Below are 17,005 nucleotides of genomic sequence, written 5' to 3'. Positions count from 1 at the left end.
TCAGTGAACTGGCCTGCTGGGACAGAGAGACCAAAAGTGGCTGAGATGATTTGATCGTCACAGCTGTCTTGGTCTGGGACAGAGGTATTTTCCTCTTGGTAGCTGGTTGTGTTGTGGACTCAGTGTGAGAACAATGTTGACAACACGCTGATGGTTTAGTTGTTGCTGAGGAGCGTTTACCCCAAGCTGAGCACTTTTCAGCTTCCCATGCTCTGCAAGCAGTCAGATGCACAGGAAGACGGGAAGGAACATGGCCAGGACAGGTGACCCAAAGTGGCCAAAGGGATGTTCCATACCACAGAGCATCCTGCTCAGTACAGAAACTGGGGGGAGTCAGCTGAGGGGGAGGATTGCTGCTCAGTGACAGGCTGAGCATCGCTCAGCAGGTAGTGAACAACTGGACTGTGCATCACTTGTTTCTTGTGGGTTTTATTACCCCGTCTCTCTCTCTTTTTCATTATAATTATTAGTAATAGTGTATCTCATTTTGTTTCAATTAAATAAACTGTTCTTATCTCAATGCACAAGCCTTTCCTTTCCGATTCTCTGCCCACCAGTGTTGGGGGTAATCCACTGATACGTAGCGGCTGGCTGGGGTTGAATCACAATGACAGCTTGTTTCTGTGTGCAGAAAAGCTCAGTCTCTTAGAAACAACTGGAATGTTGGCATTGTACTGCGCAGAAAAGGGAGGGAACATGCAATCATGTAAAATGTTAAAAACAAATACAGCAATACAAAACCAGGCCTGGAAAGACATCCCAACCCACATGGAAGCCAAACAGCGCCCAGTACTACTAAACCTGAAAGCCAAGGTGGCAAAGTAATACAGCCTATTCACAATTGCTTAATCTTAAAATTAAAAAATTAAATAAATAAATTTTAAAAAGGGGAGTGTCATAGAGTGCAAATTTCCCCGAATCGTGCTGTTGCAGGGAAGCTCCTAAATCTAAAATATAGACAGTTATATTATTATTATTATTGCAAAAAGGAGGAAAAAGCCTGTACAATAGAATGCAGAAACACATATGGCATTTTTGTATTTTCTTTATTAGTTGTGCCTCATAGCCTTAAAGAAATGGTTCAACTCTCTGAAAATGATGTCTGTGCATGTGACACACCACCACACAGGTAATTTGCAGGTTATTTAGGCACTGCAGAGTAGCTTCATGATACAAATTAAACCTATATTGGATGCAAGGGGAGGAATACAGTTTTACAGGTGAAAAGCTGAATTAGAAGTTGTATTTAAGCTCAAACACAATGGCAGGCACAGAACCAGGAGCCCATCATCAGGGATGGCCACATACACTTCCCATTTGCTCCAACACAGCTCTCAGCATTCAGCACTTCTGCAGAGCTAAAAATAAGGTAGGACCCATGACTAATTTCATGTGCAAAACCCAAATCACTATTGCCATTTCTACCATGAAAAGGAAAAGAAGGAGAAATCCATAGCTTGATCACAGCTAACACTGTCACAGCTGCATAAAAGTTTTTGATTAGATGGGTTACATGATGCCAGCCATGCTGACAGACACAATAATGCAAAGCTAACAGAAGTGCTGCATCTAATAAAAGCCAGTAGTGGATCTAAGGGTTTTGTCAATCAGACTGGAGAGTTGTGGGGAAAAGTGCAGATCAGATTTGCTGGTAAAGCAAGATACACAAAGTGCAACAAATAGTGATGCTATACTCATAAGAACCAAATTCTGTAAAGGCTATGTATACAGGGAAGTAAATGATTTGTGAAAAGAACATACATTGTTTGATGAGAAAAAATAACTTTTCTTAGCTAACCCCTACCAAACCACTACACTGTGAAATACAAGCAGTTTAAGTACGACAATTGAACAAAGTAACTTCTCTCTTCTTGGTCCTTGAATGGTAAATTAACTGTTATATGTTCAGTTATTACACTTGAAGAGTTGAGAATTGATAAATTTCCTTATTCGATTCCTTTTGCTTTCAATTCTGATCGAACACGCTGCAGATAAGAAGGATCCGGGTAACCAAAACTAGGAGAAGAAGAAAAGAATTGTTTGGGCTATTTCTGCAAGGAAGCACTTGACAGTTCTACAGAACCTTCTCATCAAAATTCTTTTACAAATCTCATTGAAAATTTTATGCAGTTCTTACCCAACAGAGGAAACAGACCCATACTGCCAGTCAGAGAAGTGATATAGACAGCATAAAGCTACAAACTTCGGGAGCTGTGGCATTTTGTTGTCCAAGTTGACACTAAGAACTTGACTTTTAAAGCTGCCTGGAGTCTCACTTCAAAATAACAAGGTGTTTGAGTATACTTCCTTTTATAAAGAAAATCAGACCTGAAGTATATCCAAGTGAGCATTCAAATCAGAAACATAATGGCACCTCTGGACTTGAAATAGTGCAACACCAGGACTGTGTGTGAAGCCAGTGATAAACAAGAGAGAGATTTGCACAGAGCAGGGGATAAAGTAGAACTGATGCTTTTTGCTCTTTTAATGATCCTAGCCCAGTCAGGAGCATCTAGACACAAGCCTTTAGAGCTTGCAGGACACCACCAGCCCCCTAGAGGCTGCAACAAGCTTGGAAGGACTGGTCCAAGACTCCCTCCTGTCTGTGCTGCAGGCACCTCACACTCAGTACTGGTGATTACTCCTTTCATTTAAGTGCAGCAAGTCCTCAAGAAATACTGGATAGGGTTGTCATCTATTCAGAAAATCCTCTGACATACTGAACGGCCAAAATGGAATAATCTTTTCTTCAGGATGGGGCTGGCACGGTGTCCTGTGCTCTGACCCACTAAGTGCTGCACAACTCATGGTTCCTAGCATCTAAAAGCACATGACCATATCTGTACTACAGTCTCTCTTCCTGCTGTTAGCTCTGATAAGTAGAATTTCAAATCATGTTTTACAAAGTCCAAGTGCCATCTTTACCAGGATCATAATGGACCAGCTCCTCCTGGTGCAGAACAGCAGGTAACAGGAGAGGCTTAGATCAGGAGTCCAACCTTCAGTACCATCAAGAGCTTGTTGTCCTGTTCTGTACTAGAAGCAGGTTCTAATCAGTTAGTAACTATGTGCCTTACAAACTCACTGGTGAATGAGTAGCCTGAGGGGCAGTAGAACACTAAGCTCATGCTTGTTCCAACTGTACAAATAGGTGAAGGTGATTAATGTCTGGATCCATAGGGTATTCCACAATGACTCTGTTAGTGACAAAATCTGAAAGCTCTAAATATGGAAAATATTCAAGGCAGCCTTCCTGACATATGTGAGTAACAATAATATTGCATAAAGAGAAGACTACTTACTGGGTAGGTCCTCCGTCTCTGGCAGTTTTGTGGTGAATATCATTCCACGTGATAACACTTTGTTCACCAGTAGTATGTGACTGCCCCACTGTGAAAATCAGTTTTTGGTTAAAGGCCCTCCTGAGGAGCTCCAGAATTTCTCGCCCTTCCTTATTGTCAGGTAAATACGCTGTTCGGTGAGTTGGCCAATAATGCTGCCCTGGGTTTGGATGGTTGCTCTGTTTTGTAGAAAAACAAAACAAAAACACATTGTATATAATAAATGATTCAGATGGACTTAGCATGCCTGATGACTGATTTTGGGGAGTTTTTTCCTCTTTAGATACCTTCTTTCATATAAGTTTCATTCACACTTTCTTGTCATCACTCAGGCATCCACTGTTATTTTTCAATTTTTTTTCCCTCTTTTCTCTCCCAAATGCATGGCACCGCACCCGTGACTTTTTAATTTACTTCATTCTCAGTCCTAGTCACAAATCCAAGCACGTAACATAAGGAGATTTCTCATCTGGAAAGCTATCACCAAGCCAGACCACTATTTATTTTTGTCCATTGGTGTCCACAGCAAAGAGATTGCCCCAGAAATGCTCATTACACTTGCAAAATTTTTCTTATATGACATCACTGCATAGATTTCAGTTCAGTTATTCCCAATGTACAAATTAAAGACAGGTACCTCTGTCCTGGTGCATATAAAATGAAGGGCTGACAATCTGACCATTTCACTCCTACTGTATTACTTAATCACACCCAAAAATATTGAATTAAACACTTGCAGATTTGTACAAAACAAAGAAATGTCTTGCCTGGACATACATTAAAATAATGGGAAAATAGTCAATTTTACATTTAATCTTGGTTTTGTTGTGGGAAAAATATCTTTAAGGAATACTTAAATATACTTACAGTTTGAATACCACCTTCCATATAATAGTCAATTTGAATAGTGTCACAATTGGGATAACCAGGAAGAGAGGAACGGATTTTTGTAGTGAACATTTTTCCCTCTGGTTGGTTTCCTCTCAGGACTCCACAGACAGTATTACAAACAGGACAAACTTGTTTATGAGCCAAGGCTAAGTCGATGCAACTTTTGCAAAATGCATGTTTGCACTTTTCCAGTATTTCTTTATTTTTAATTCTGTCCCTGCAAATCACACACATTTCTTCTTCTTTTTCTTCTGTCTTTGCCCAAGTCTGTCCTTCAGAAGAAAGATTATTCTTCTGCTTAACATTGGATTTCTTCTTAGATGCTCCTGTAGCTTCTTGAGAGCTGAGGTCAGAGGACAGCAGTGCCTTATTTTTAGTTTGTGTTGAGTCTTCAATGTTAAGAAGGTCCATCATGTGCTTTTCAGCAGCATAAAGATGGTCTGGTAAACCACTCATGATTAACTTATCTTCATTCTTCTTAAGTTTTACATGAAGATCTTCGAATTGTTTTCCATTAAGTAGCATATATAAAGTTTTCTTCTGATCTTCTGAAAGCTTCAGGATGATGCTTTTTTCTCTTAACATTGCAGAGGCACTCTGAAATGCATTGATGAAACTTTCAGTAGCATGTGATGACATATCATAAGCTTTGGGCTTAGGCCTAAATATTATGACCTTCTGGCCATATGAATTCTCTTTTATTTCTATCAGTGTATCAAATTTGTCATTAATGTTTTCGATTTCTTTGCTTAATATGGTTTCCAACAATTTAAACACAGAAGCATCAACTTCAATTCCATTCCTGTATTTGTACTGTTCAGATGATATTTTCATTTCCACATGGCTGTTCTCACCTTCCTTTGCTAAAAATTTTTTGGCAGCTAAAATCTCTCTCCGTGGACCACGGAGTAGCAACTGATTCCCTTCCTCTTTAGCAAGAAGACGTCCAAACCTTTCATTTAATTTTGCTACTGTCTCCCTTAATGTGTAACTGCTTGTTATGGGAACTTTTTCCTGTTCCAGACCTCTTGTCGTTTCCTGAAAAGTTGTGATAAAAAAATCACTAGCTGCTTGTAACGATGCAGGAGTAGCATCAGAAGATAAGCATATTAATGTGCTATCCTTGTAATGACCTTTAATTCTTATACACACTCCAAACCTTTCGCGTAGTTCTTTGATTTCTTTTTTGCAGGTGTGACTAAAATACTCGTAGAGAGCTGTCACAACTGGAAACTCATTCATTTCTTCAGTATTCAGACCATTTTCATCTTTCAAACCATTCTTACATTCAGAATGTGAAAAATTATGGCTTGGGTCTCTGCCTGCAAGGATATCCTCAAAGTAGTGATAAGCTTTTTCAATATCTGTAAAATCTCCTGTCAATTTCTCAGAGCCATCCATCCCAGGGCTTCCTTCTCTCTTTAAGTTTGGACATATAATGGTAATTTTCTCCCTTTGGTCTTCAGTGAACATACTGGTATTCAAAGTAGCAGATACTGTAAGAAATATCTAAAGGAAAGACAAGAATATAGCAACATTAGTTTTTTCTAAGGTTTTCTGCTTGCTGCTTCTATATTTTGAGCAAGGAGGAGCTCTGTCCATCCCGGTAGTGGCAGATTACTATAAACAAGTTTGCACACAGTATTTCTTTTATGTCATGTATACTGACAATACAAACAGATGAGTAACACAATCTGCTCCTAAGTCAGCTGCAAAAATTAGTTGTTAATGTTGCCAGCATTGCAGGAGCAAAGACAGTAACTCTGCTACTTAGGCTGAGACTGTGACCAGCATTCTCTGCTCCCAACCTCTGACAACAGGGTTAGCATAACTAAGGGCATTTTAGACCGTTTTTGCAAACAGGCAACCTCTGTGGCTGAGCTCAGTGCATATTAGGCCCTTTTCCCATCATTATCAGCCCCTAAAAGTCCTGAGCACCAAGTAGACAAAGCAAACAGATTTTTTCTTTCCTTGCCTATCACCCTCAAAGTTTCGGGGCACCAGGCTGACCAGTGCCCTCCTAACTGGTTTTGAACGTCCCAGGTACCCTGCCAACCAGGTGGTATTGACCCTGTCACCAAGCATGCTGGTTTAATGGCACTGCCTACAAAATCAACCAGCTCCAAGTCCTAACTGGGAATGTGGACCACAACCGTGGCTGGATAGTGAAACCCATGGACCCCTCGGTGGCCAGGGAGAGCTCCACTGCCCTCCACTTCCTTTGAGGACTGACTGGATGACCCATATGCTTTTATGTGTTTTCAAGTCTAGATTGTGATTGATCTATCAATACAGCAACTTAAGCATTAAGATTTGACACGAGTTGCACCTCTCACCTCCAGGTGACTAGAAACCATAAGCTAAGCTGTGCTATCAAACACAGTGCTATATACATATATATATATATATATATATATATACACACACTATACTTATAAAATTGTCCTACCCTGATTCTGCTTCTAGAAATCCTGTGGTATTCTGCTCATTAATTCTATGCTACACTAATGATAAAATCCTGTTTTAAAAAGCAAAAAGCTTTAATTGCAACTACATCTTAGTGCCATCGTTATTCTGCCAAGGGTCCCCAAACGAACCTGTCTGTCCCCTTAGCACCAGGTTACACAGACACAACATGTTTTAAAACCATCTATAAGTTATACTTTATTGTTTTTTATTAATATTAGACTCTCTAGTTTTCACTTATTATCTTTCTTTAAAAACTTCCCAAAAGCCATGCTTCAAAGTAACTCAAGAATCAGGGCAGAAAACAGGATTCTGAAAAATAGTAACAAACATGTTCACTTCTCTACTTGGCACAGACAGAAGGATAGGGAAGTTTGCAGTATAGTGGCACAGATGTCAGGTAAGCACTATGATAGCACATGCTTATACCTCAAAAATGACATCTGTTACCATGCAAAACAGGGTGAGCCCTCCAAGCCAGATACCCGTGTCTTGGTAGAGCCACATCCACATCATGTAGCCCTGTCCCACATCCCTAAACACAGCTGATCTTTTCTGCATAACTTTTAGTTCAAAGTGTCTGAAATCATGTTTGCTGCGCTGCATCACATCACAGCAGACTTTTTTAATGCTGAAGTAAGGGATGGAGGTAATTAGGGCTGCCTCAAGCTGCAAACCGTGTTGAAAGAGTGTTAGAAGTCTGTGTATGCAGAAAAGATCCAATCTCATACAATTCTACTTTTTGGGAGTAGCCCTTGGTGCATACTACCTCTCAAAACCTGCCAGGGTGCTGCTTTGAGGAATAGTAGTTGGCACCTGCCAGAGCCAGGCTGGAAAACATGCTGCCTGTACACATGTGTAGATCGACCTCTGCTCCGGCACTCAAATGTCACTCCTGACCCCCATTTTAATGACAAAGATCATGTAACTGAACATTTCATTCAACTGAAATATTGAAGTGCAACATAAAAGACTCATGGAACTACAAGCAGGGCAGGTGGTGACATTGCTCTTCCTGATGTACCTTTTTGGTAAGGAGTTCCTTTGCTGTGGCCCCATGGCCATCGTTGTCCCGCTGCTCCTGCTGGGGCAGGGAAGGGCTGGCAGTGACATCGGCGTAGCTGGCAGAGGCCTGTGCTGTAATCTGGCTCTTGCCCGGGTCCCCTTCTCCCGGCAGGATGACTATCTCCAGGCATTTCGCACCCAATTCCAAGCTGTGTTTAGTGCGGGCTTCCACATTCTTCCTATCTGTGGTAATTTCAGAATGACAGAATCACAGAACTGTTATGGCTGGAAGGGATCTCTGGAGATCATCCCGTCCAATCCCAGTGCCAAGGCAGGGTCACCTGAAATGTCTCCAGAGACAGAGACTCCACGACCTCCCTAGGTAGCCTGTTCCAGTGCCCTGCCACCCTCAATGTACTCATGCTAAGGTGAAACTTCTTGTGTTTTAGTTTATGCCCTCTGCTCCTTGTCCTGTCGCTGGCTACCACTGAAAAGTCTGGCACGCCTTTGAGATATTAATATACATTAGTGAGATCCCCTTTTTATTTGGACACGGGCAGATAAGGCTGATAAAGTTAGCTGAAAACCTGATGTCTGCCAGCCGCCCTAGAGCAGCCCTGCCCGGGGACGCAAAATGGTGCCCCGGCGGCCATTTCCAGTCCCCTCACAGCGCCGCCCCGTACCTTGCTCCTTAAAGAAGTCCACCCAGTAGGTGCCGGGCTTGGGGCCCGTCCGCACGTTGCACTCGCCGCCCCCCGACCGCTTTCCTGACTGGAAATACGCCTGGAGCTTGAGGATCGCCTTTTCGCTGGTGGCGGGCGCAGGGCTGAGCTGCACCAGCAGCGGCGCGGCCGCCATGGTCCCGTTCCACCGCCTGCTTTCGCTTTCGTTTCCGCTTCCCTCTCCGCCGCCTGCTTTCGCTTTCGTTTCCCGCTCTGGCCGCGGTTCCCCGCTTCGGACCACGCTGCAGCTCCGAGCGCTGAGGATCCGCGCCGAGCCGGCTTATGGGAGTCCTCCAGGTACCGCAGAGGAGCTGGGGGCAGAGGGCTCGGGGCGGCGGCGGCCTCAGGGGCTCGGGGTGCGGCGGGAACTCCCGGCGGGGCTTAGGGGAACAAAACAGTCCCGGCCTCTGGCCTGGCGCTCGGAAATTACTCTGCCCGGCCTCTCCCTCCTGCGAGTGAGCCGGAGGAAGCTGTGGGCAGCTTCACCCACAGAGCTCCTGCAGCTCCGAACAGCATTTTAAAAACTAGAAAACTTTCTACAGATGTTTGAAAAGCTGCTGCTGCCGGTTTGATTTGCAACAGAACCTCTCCTGTAGGAAGGTACTATGTGTAGCCCACATACTTTGCTGCTTGTAACGTGTACTTTCTCTTTCTTTTTTTTCTTTTTATTACAATAGAGTTACATTTCAGATTACTTCAAAGGGAAGCCCGATTTGGGTAAGCCTCTCATTTAGCTATCTGCGAAGTGTGTACTTGTATGTAAGTTGAAAACTGCCAGGTACAACCAGCAAACTGGAAAACAAAAGCCAAAAGCAACCTGAAATTCATAATTAATATGAAATAGACACAGTTATGAATCACCATTATTATTCATTACTTCAACCGGACTTGCTTGCATTTTTCTTTTAAAAGCAAGAGCTCAGAAGTGCTTTGATGAATCGGCGTGTATACTTTATAAGTGCAAAACATCCGATCCTTTTTACAAGCAGGTAGCATACCCCAGAGGAAAGTTTGATTAAACTCACACATATTGATTTAAACTAATTAACATAACTGCTGCATATAGTACTGCTGACATCTGCCAGGAGAGGGCTGTATTGCCATGGTAATAATGTAAAAACTGTTCCCTACAAAAAGTGCGTTAAAAAGCCTTTCTGAGTTCATACAAGGTTCCTTACAAAGAAAGAACTTGCTTGTGGGCTTTAAGTACAGACCAAATAAGAGTCACAGAATTAAAACTTAGCATCAGATCTCTGTGGCACAGTTAAATGAACCTTCTTGGGCTTTCTAAATCTCTGAAAAGGGGAGGGAGAAGATTAGACTGTAAAAAAAAAAATTGTTCAGCAATGACAGTAGGATAAAATTGAGAGCTATAAGCCACACTTCTCTGTAAAAAGACATGTTTTGATAGTAGTATCTTCTGTTTCACTTTATGTCCTAGGGTCGATCATGGTAATGGATGAGGTCAGTTTGATCCCCATCAGTAAAGATGCCTATGAAGCTCTTAAGAGAAGAGACTACTGTCTAAATAATCTCGTTTCCAAAAAGTTTACTTGTACGTTGGCCTTCAGAAAAGCAGCAAAAAGTACTGTCGAAGTATACAGGAAAAAAGTAAAAGGGGGAATTGACATTTGTGTTTATAAGGATGATCTCACAAGACATGAGGTTGATGCCTTGGTGAATGCAGCGAACGAGTGTCTTGAACATGGAGGTGGTCTCGCTCTTGCCCTTGTAAAAGCTGGAGGGCCAGAAATAAAAGAGCAAAGCAGTCTTTATATTCAAAAGAATGGAAAAGTCAAAGTTGGCAATATAGCAGTGACAGGTGGAGGGAAGCTTCCTTGTAAGGAAATTATTCATGCAGTTGGGCCAAGGTGGAATCCTCATGACAAGGAAACATGCTGTTTCCTACTTCAGCAAGCTATTTGGAACATTCTGTGTTATGTTAGTGCTTCAGGAAAGTTAAAGTCTGTGGCTATCCCAGCAGTGAGTTCAGGTGTCTATGCCTTCCCAGTTGATTTATGTTCTCAAGTGATTGTAATGGCTGTAAAAGAATTTGTTGAGAAAAGTCCACCAAGCTGTCTCAGGGAAATCCGCCTGGTGAACATTGAAGAGTCTACAGTTGCAGAAATAAAGAAGGCCTGTGAAAAGTTTCTGGGTGATACCAATTCACCTGAGGACACTGTGGCAGCTTCACCAAGCCAGCTTTCAACTTACCTCAAACATGGAGGCATTCGTTTGCGCATCATAAATGGATACCCTGAACAGCTGAAGGTAAGTCTGTCCTGTAATTTGAGGAACATGGTGTTGCCTCCAAGTCTTTGTGGGATTTGGAGCCCAACAGTTCAGAATGCATTTTGTATCAGTTCACTAAATAGTTTTCTTCTCAGTTTGATGAGAATTTACACATGGTAAATAAGTTATAGTAGTAAGGAGTTGTTTTTTGTCTAAATGGGTATTGAACTTTAGAATGTTTTTATTATACATGGTGTTATAATAGGAAGCAGCTAAAGATTGGATGATTAATAATACATTCCTATGTTAAGGTTTATCTTCTTATTATATAGGAATTCACATTTTATCATGCACTCTATAGAAGTCTTCTCTTATTTTCTGCCTTGCTTTTTTTCCTATCATTTATGTTCTTATAACTCCATTACTGAAATTATTCAGCAAACACTGAAACAGCTGAAAATAATTTAGATGATGTTCATCTTACCTTTAAACAGGGCAATATTTAAATTGGTTAACTTTTTAGCTAGAAAATCTGGTGCAAAATGTATAAGCTCAGTCACAGGAATTCAACAGAGCTCTTAGACTGCAAAGTACAGCACAGGAACAGCATTTTCTTTTAGCAGATACTGTATCTTAAAAAATAAACTTTTGTTATGAAGACGTATTGTAATTGAATAGGAAGTTCATTTTTTGTTGTGAGAACAAAGGATCGCAAAGTTGACCTTGCAGGGAATTTTATTAACCAATTCTACAGCACTGAAAGATGCACATGCCCTCAAGACTGTGAGGAAAACATGTTCTTGTGTCTTTAGATAATATTCAACAATAAAGGCTAGAACAATTACTGCTATTACAGGCATTCTGTAAACAAGTTTTTTGCATTGTCCGTATTTGAAATACAGGACGCCTACTATGGGAGTCTGCTTTTTCCACTGGGAATTGGAAACAATCATAGCTTTGCAGTTCCCTTACATGTACTGACACCGCTAGTTTGGTGATGTGTCCTTGCTACCCTAAGGCTGGGATGACAGCCATAGTTCTCTCCTGCTGATAATTGGCACGTGGGTCATTTGGATAGTGAGAGTAATAATTCTGTTCAGTACACTCTGATGACTGGAACAGCTTTGTGCACGCCGTTGGTTTCTGAACTGCCACTGCAAGGTGCATACTTTGATGTATTTCAGTGCTGCTTGTAGTAGTAAGTAGTAGGAAAATTCAAGCAGCTGATCTTGAATGTGGCAGTCAGGCCTTTTTACAGGAATTGTGCTTAGAAAGAATGCTCTCTGTAATAGCAAAGCTTTCAAATAGTCAGTTTGAAGTATACTGAAATTCGCACTCTTTCCTTGCAGAAAACAGCTATTGTTAACCCTGTGAATGCAAGGGGTGAGCCTACCTCTCAATTTTCAAGACGACTGATGGAAGAAGAGGGTTCAGCTTTTCAAAAGGAACTTCAGCATCATCTTAGATATCCACGTTTTAAGGAACCCATAGTAATGAAAAGGCGTGAGCTGCCTGGTGTGCCTGTACTGAACGTGGTGTTGAGATGCCAGCATCCGGTGTTACAGTGTGAGGTGATGATCACTTACTTTGGATTTTAATGGATTTTCATGTTGGGTGATGGCAGGACTGAAACATTTTGTTTTTCCTGCAGGAATTAAAGGATGCAGTGAAAAGATGCCTGGGTCACTTCCAGGACCACTCATCTCCCTCAGTTTCTTTTCCAGTAGATTGGTCACCAATGCTGTCTGTTGACATAGTGGCAGAGACCATGATAGAAGCAATTTTAAATTTTGCCAGGGCACATCCTATGAAGAAGAGAGAAGTGCAATTTGTCGTTTTCCCAGATGACCTTGATGTCTGCAAGGTAATAAATTTGTTGTTAACTACCCCTAAGGAAAACAAAAAGCTAAAAATATTTCCATAGGTGGCTGAAAATGAAGATAGTCTATTCTGTACTAGCAACAATTGGGAGCAGCAGGTCCCAATCTCATTAGAAAATACTCAATCTTTGCAAATATTTTTTTTCACTAAACTAGAAGTCTTCACCCTGTAGTCTGATAAAAATAGGAGGGAACTTCAAAATTGTCATGTCTGTCAGTGAATGTATAAGAGTCTACTCTTAACTCATTAAGGGACAAACATTCCTCCTCAGGAGATATTGTCAGTCAGTTTTGGTTTTTTGTATGGAGCTCCTAAGGCAAAACCCTATTAACACATTCTATGAGCTAATATAATAGAAGAGTTTCAAGTAGACAGGCAGGAGAATAGTCTGGATTTTAAAACTGAGTAGGGATTCATCAGCATTAAACTGCAAGTAATGAACACCTTTATCTTACGTGATTGCATGAGATATGCCACAGCCGCAAGGAGGTGGTAAAGGTGCCAGCCATTCAGTGTGTAAGGTGTGTTACCTTAGGAGATGCCGGACAGGAATGCATTTGATATTGTCAGGAATAACATTTTGGGGAAAATTGACAATTTCAGAATTGGGGGTGGGGGTGTAAACTGCTTGTCTAACAGTTTTGAAGAGATGAATTGCATATTTGACGGAAGAAGATTGCAAAGTCCTCCTAAACTTTTATCTTTCAAGGTTCTCCAGAGAAAATTTTATTCAGCAAATCACAAACTGGAAAACAGAAGTGATCCTTTGAGTAAGTAATGAACAGAAGGGGCATTTCCAGTAAATGAGCACTCCAGAATTGAGAATTTGTAATCACATCCCTTTAAAATAGGGAACTTAGTATTTACCTGTGTGTCTTGTGGAGAGGAGGAAGCAAAAACTCATGAGCACTTTGTATTTTTACATTAATAGGAATGGAACTGGGCGGTTCCTTTTAAGATTTAAAAGCAAAACCCATTGTCATTGCCTAACTTGTTGGAAGTCATTTAGTGAAAGGCAAATAAATTCTCCATATATGTGTGTGTGTGGATTCTGGAAACCTTTCCTCCTTGTAGCTGCATCTCTTTGAGCATACCGGAAGAGTAGTGTGCTTCTTGCACTGTACAGCTTGCATTACAAGTAGGAATTTGTGTCAGCACTTGAAAGTTCTTCACTCTTCCAATGCACTTGTAATTAAAAAAAAATGTATTTTCCAGGTACCGAGTCAGGGGGTCAAACTGCAAGCAGTGAACCAATGATTGAACTTAGAGGGAGCACACCTACAGCACTGGAAGCAGCAGAATCATGGCTCCAAACTGTAATGCAAATTCAGGAAGGTCGCCCTGCTGTTATTGAAAATAACTACATTTTTTGCCTTGGTAAAAAGGAGTTTGCAGAACTCTCTCGAGAGCAGCCTTCAAGTTTATGCATGTCAGAAGAAGTGAGAGGTGGACAAGCAAGACTGAAATTTCAGGGCCCTCCTGATGCTTTGGTTGATGCAGTGCTCATGACTGAAGAGTTACTGCTTCGTATGCAAGAGACGACTATAGCTGAACAAGAGAAACTGCTCTACTCATTGTGTATGTAAAGTAAATAGTGACTAATGAAGTAAATAAGTGCCTAAACAAGTTCAAGTATGAAGCAACATGTATTTCTCTATTGCTGAGAGTGGACATACATTCAGTTCACACATGCATACTGAGTATTGCTTTAATTACTGATATCCCTGTACTTTTATCATGTGAGCCCCTGGGAGACCATTTCACTCACTTGGCAGTGTTCCCAGTAGGGCACAGTTTATACAGGGGCTGGCCATGATGTATATCCAGCTGCAGTGGAGCTTCCTCCAGGATACCTTCACTTTAAAGCCTGGCCACTGGAGATTTGCAAAATTTGCACTTAATTAACACACACCTTTGCTGAGCTCTTGCTGGCTACAGCTGGATCACTGTTGCAGGGCTCAGCAGTGGACTTGTTCTGCAGAGTCCTTGGCTGTCATGAACAGTTGATACAATGAGTGGCATTACAAAAAGCTACTGAGTGATCAATTTTAATTCATGTTGGGATAGTCACTCAATATAGATACCTTTATATGAAAGCTCGGCTGTGGAGAGGTGTAATGGAGAACATAAATTGCTTTTCTTTGGTTTTCTCTCTCCCTGGTTTCCTTATAATAAATGCAGAAAAATAGAATACATTTCTATCTATATAAACTAGTTCCTCTCAAGATTAGCCTCTGACATTACTTCAGAGAATACTTAACATTCTTTGTTCTTAATTAACCACCAACTAACGTAGCAGGTCTTCCCCCCCTTGCCTTTGCTTCAGACATTAGGATAATGAAAATTCTACTCCCTTTTTCATATCCAGGCCAACCAGAAGCAGGTCAGCTTTCAGAAGGAGACTTTCACAAGACAAGTACCGCTCACTATGTCCAGATTTCGCTGGTAGACTCGCACCTCCAGGAGTTTAAAGACAGACAGAAACAGTTTGAAAAAGCTGGACTTCATGTTCTCAGGGTAAAGAGGATGTTGATGGAAAAACTGAATCTCAGCTGATATATTTGACCTAACATTGTTTAATGTAAGCTTAAAAAATCCAGATGAATTATTTCAATGCATTGCTTTTAAAAATTAGGATCAAATCAGCCTAATCCTTAAGATAGATCCAGTCTTTACTCCTAATGAAAAGTATTTTGAACATGACAAAAATAATCACTCAAAAAGTGATTAAATTCTTAGAAGTCTTTTTAATTGTACTGTATGTTCTCCCTCTTACTTTGTGCTTCAGATGCCCCTTTATAGGACTCTAGAGAAATACGAGATTGGTAAGATTAATTAAGTACAATATTCCAGGACACTATTGCAGTGTGTTTTCTTTTTGTGAGCTTGTCATCAAAAATTGCCACCTGAATTTGCCAGTGTTCTGATCTGATTATGTGTTTAAGCTAGAATCATACTGGGTATCAGTGCTTTACTAAACAGGAGGTGGACTCAGTGTCTTCAGCACAACTCAAATACTGGAAGTCAGTACACCAGGAAATATTCCCCGTGATTTCAATGGGAAGCATGGGATAGTGGTATGGTTCTCTTTGGATCAGTTGCCCATTTGAGATACTTTGTCCACTCTGTGGTCAATGCATGTAAGCTAAAGCAAAGGTTCTTGCATTGAAGAACGTAGCCTGAATAAAAGCACTTATGGATTTCATAGACATTGATCTCCATTTGCTTATGCTACGCTGTTCTTTATGTTACAGATTGAAAAGATACGTAATCCACTTCTATCTGCTGCATTCCAACAAATGAAAAAAAATGTAGATGGTAGCTCCAAAACGACCTTCAAGTTGTACCAGAATGTCCGTGCTGAGTTCTGTAGTTCAGTTTGCCAAACTGGATTTCACAGGATGTATTCTCCACCAACAGGTAATAACTTGCTTTGGCATCTTTAGTCAAAATGAAGTGACTGACTACTAAACTTAGGTTAAAATTAGAAAAAAATGGCATTCCTAAACAAGAACTGTTTCTTACTTGCATTTAGATTTGTACGAGCTTACTTTATTACATACAGTAAGGTTTTCCTTCCTGACACTGTAGAGCCAGCAAGGCTCTAGGAGGATAAGCCTGAATTCAAGCCTAGCCCAGACACTGGACAGAACTATTAGTATACACATAATTCCATGTCCAAGTTTTATTTTGTTACATCACTCTGTAAAGAAAGTCAGTGTCCTTAGGTAGCTGCTGCGAACATGTATTCAGCCACTTGTTGCTTTGAAGCATGTTCAAGGGCCTCACAAAACACTGAGGCTGGAAGGTGGTTCTGAGGGTCATCCAGCCCAGGCCCCTGCTCAGATCAGATGTGGTCAGAGACAGCAGATAATCTGATTGCTCATGCTGCCATTCAGAGTAGAGTGGGCTTGGAGGAAAGTTGTGAGCTTTATGAAATACTGTAGTAGACAGATGCTTTCAGAAGGAGAAAGAATTAAGTGTTTAGTGCTTCATGCTGCAGTCGGGGAAGGGTGTGATATTTTGTGTGTCAATTGCAGAACTGGGATTTCAAGCAATAAACTGTTCAAAAAGTGGAGATTTGCCTTTCTTTGTCTATGCAATGTACATGGCACATTTCCACACTTTAAAAGGAATAAATAAGATGTTCTAATTTCTTTGCACTTTCCTATGTGATACTGTAACAGCACTTTATGTGACCTTTTTCTTATAAATCTCAAAGCTTCTTCTTTGTAGTTTGCATTTTTAAGATCTTGCTGCCTTTGTTGTTTATCAGTCCCTTGTACATGATGACTGAAGTGTGAGTCATATTTATTTTATATAAATCCTTTAGACCTTGATGGTTCAATCACTGGATTAACAGCTAAATCTAAACAGTTACCACTGGAGTAGCAGTTAATTGGAATGGCCATCAGCTGTCATTGCTCGTGATTTCAGTGGGAGGTCTGTGCAAGCATCAGAGCCACT

The 17,005-nt window shown here is 41.0% G+C and overlaps 2 protein-coding genes across 3 annotated transcripts in view; one reads left to right on the top strand and one right to left on the bottom strand.

The window, feature by feature from the left end:
* Nucleotides 1–1,027: 1,027 nt before the first annotated feature.
* Nucleotides 1,028–8,583, bottom strand: DTX3L (deltex E3 ubiquitin ligase 3L). The gene is made up of 5 exons (XM_042041703.1): nt 8,387–8,583; nt 7,723–7,946; nt 4,209–5,741; nt 3,303–3,520; nt 1,028–2,016 (listed from the first exon to the last, which is right to left on the bottom strand). The coding sequence occupies exons 1-5, from the start codon at nt 8,559–8,561 to the stop codon at nt 1,947–1,949; spliced, it is 2,220 nt and encodes a 739-aa protein (XP_041897637.1). The 5' UTR covers nt 8,562–8,583; the 3' UTR covers nt 1,028–1,946.
* A 28-nt stretch (nt 8,584–8,611) lies between these two features.
* Nucleotides 8,612–17,005, top strand: part of PARP9 (poly(ADP-ribose) polymerase family member 9) — a 9,467-nt gene continuing 1,073 nt past the window's right edge. Inside the window, exons 1-9 of one of the 2 annotated variants that reach the window (XM_042041695.1) lie at nt 8,612–8,722; nt 9,103–9,142; nt 9,867–10,696; nt 12,007–12,228; nt 12,309–12,521; nt 13,248–13,308; nt 13,754–14,116; nt 14,907–15,055; nt 15,793–15,958. In XM_042041695.1, coding sequence (XP_041897629.1) covers nt 8,708–8,722; nt 9,103–9,142; nt 9,867–10,696; nt 12,007–12,228; nt 12,309–12,521; nt 13,248–13,308; nt 13,754–14,116; nt 14,907–15,055; nt 15,793–15,958 — 2,059 coding nt within the window. In that variant the 5' untranslated portion in view covers nt 8,612–8,707. Of the gene's footprint in view, nt 8,723–9,102; nt 9,143–9,866; nt 10,697–12,006; nt 12,229–12,308; nt 12,522–13,247; nt 13,309–13,753; nt 14,117–14,906; nt 15,120–15,792; nt 15,959–17,005 lie in introns of those variants that run through there. The other variant, XM_042041696.1, reaches the window with a different exon arrangement.

The sequence above is a fragment of the Corvus kubaryi genome, unplaced genomic scaffold (assembly GCF_017639235.1).
Source record: "Corvus kubaryi isolate FWS band 111438036 unplaced genomic scaffold, C.kubaryi_AGA036_p1.0 37396, whole genome shotgun sequence".
Lineage (NCBI taxonomy): Eukaryota > Metazoa > Chordata > Aves > Passeriformes > Corvidae > Corvus > Corvus kubaryi.
This window is presented reverse-complemented; position numbering and strand designations above follow the sequence as displayed.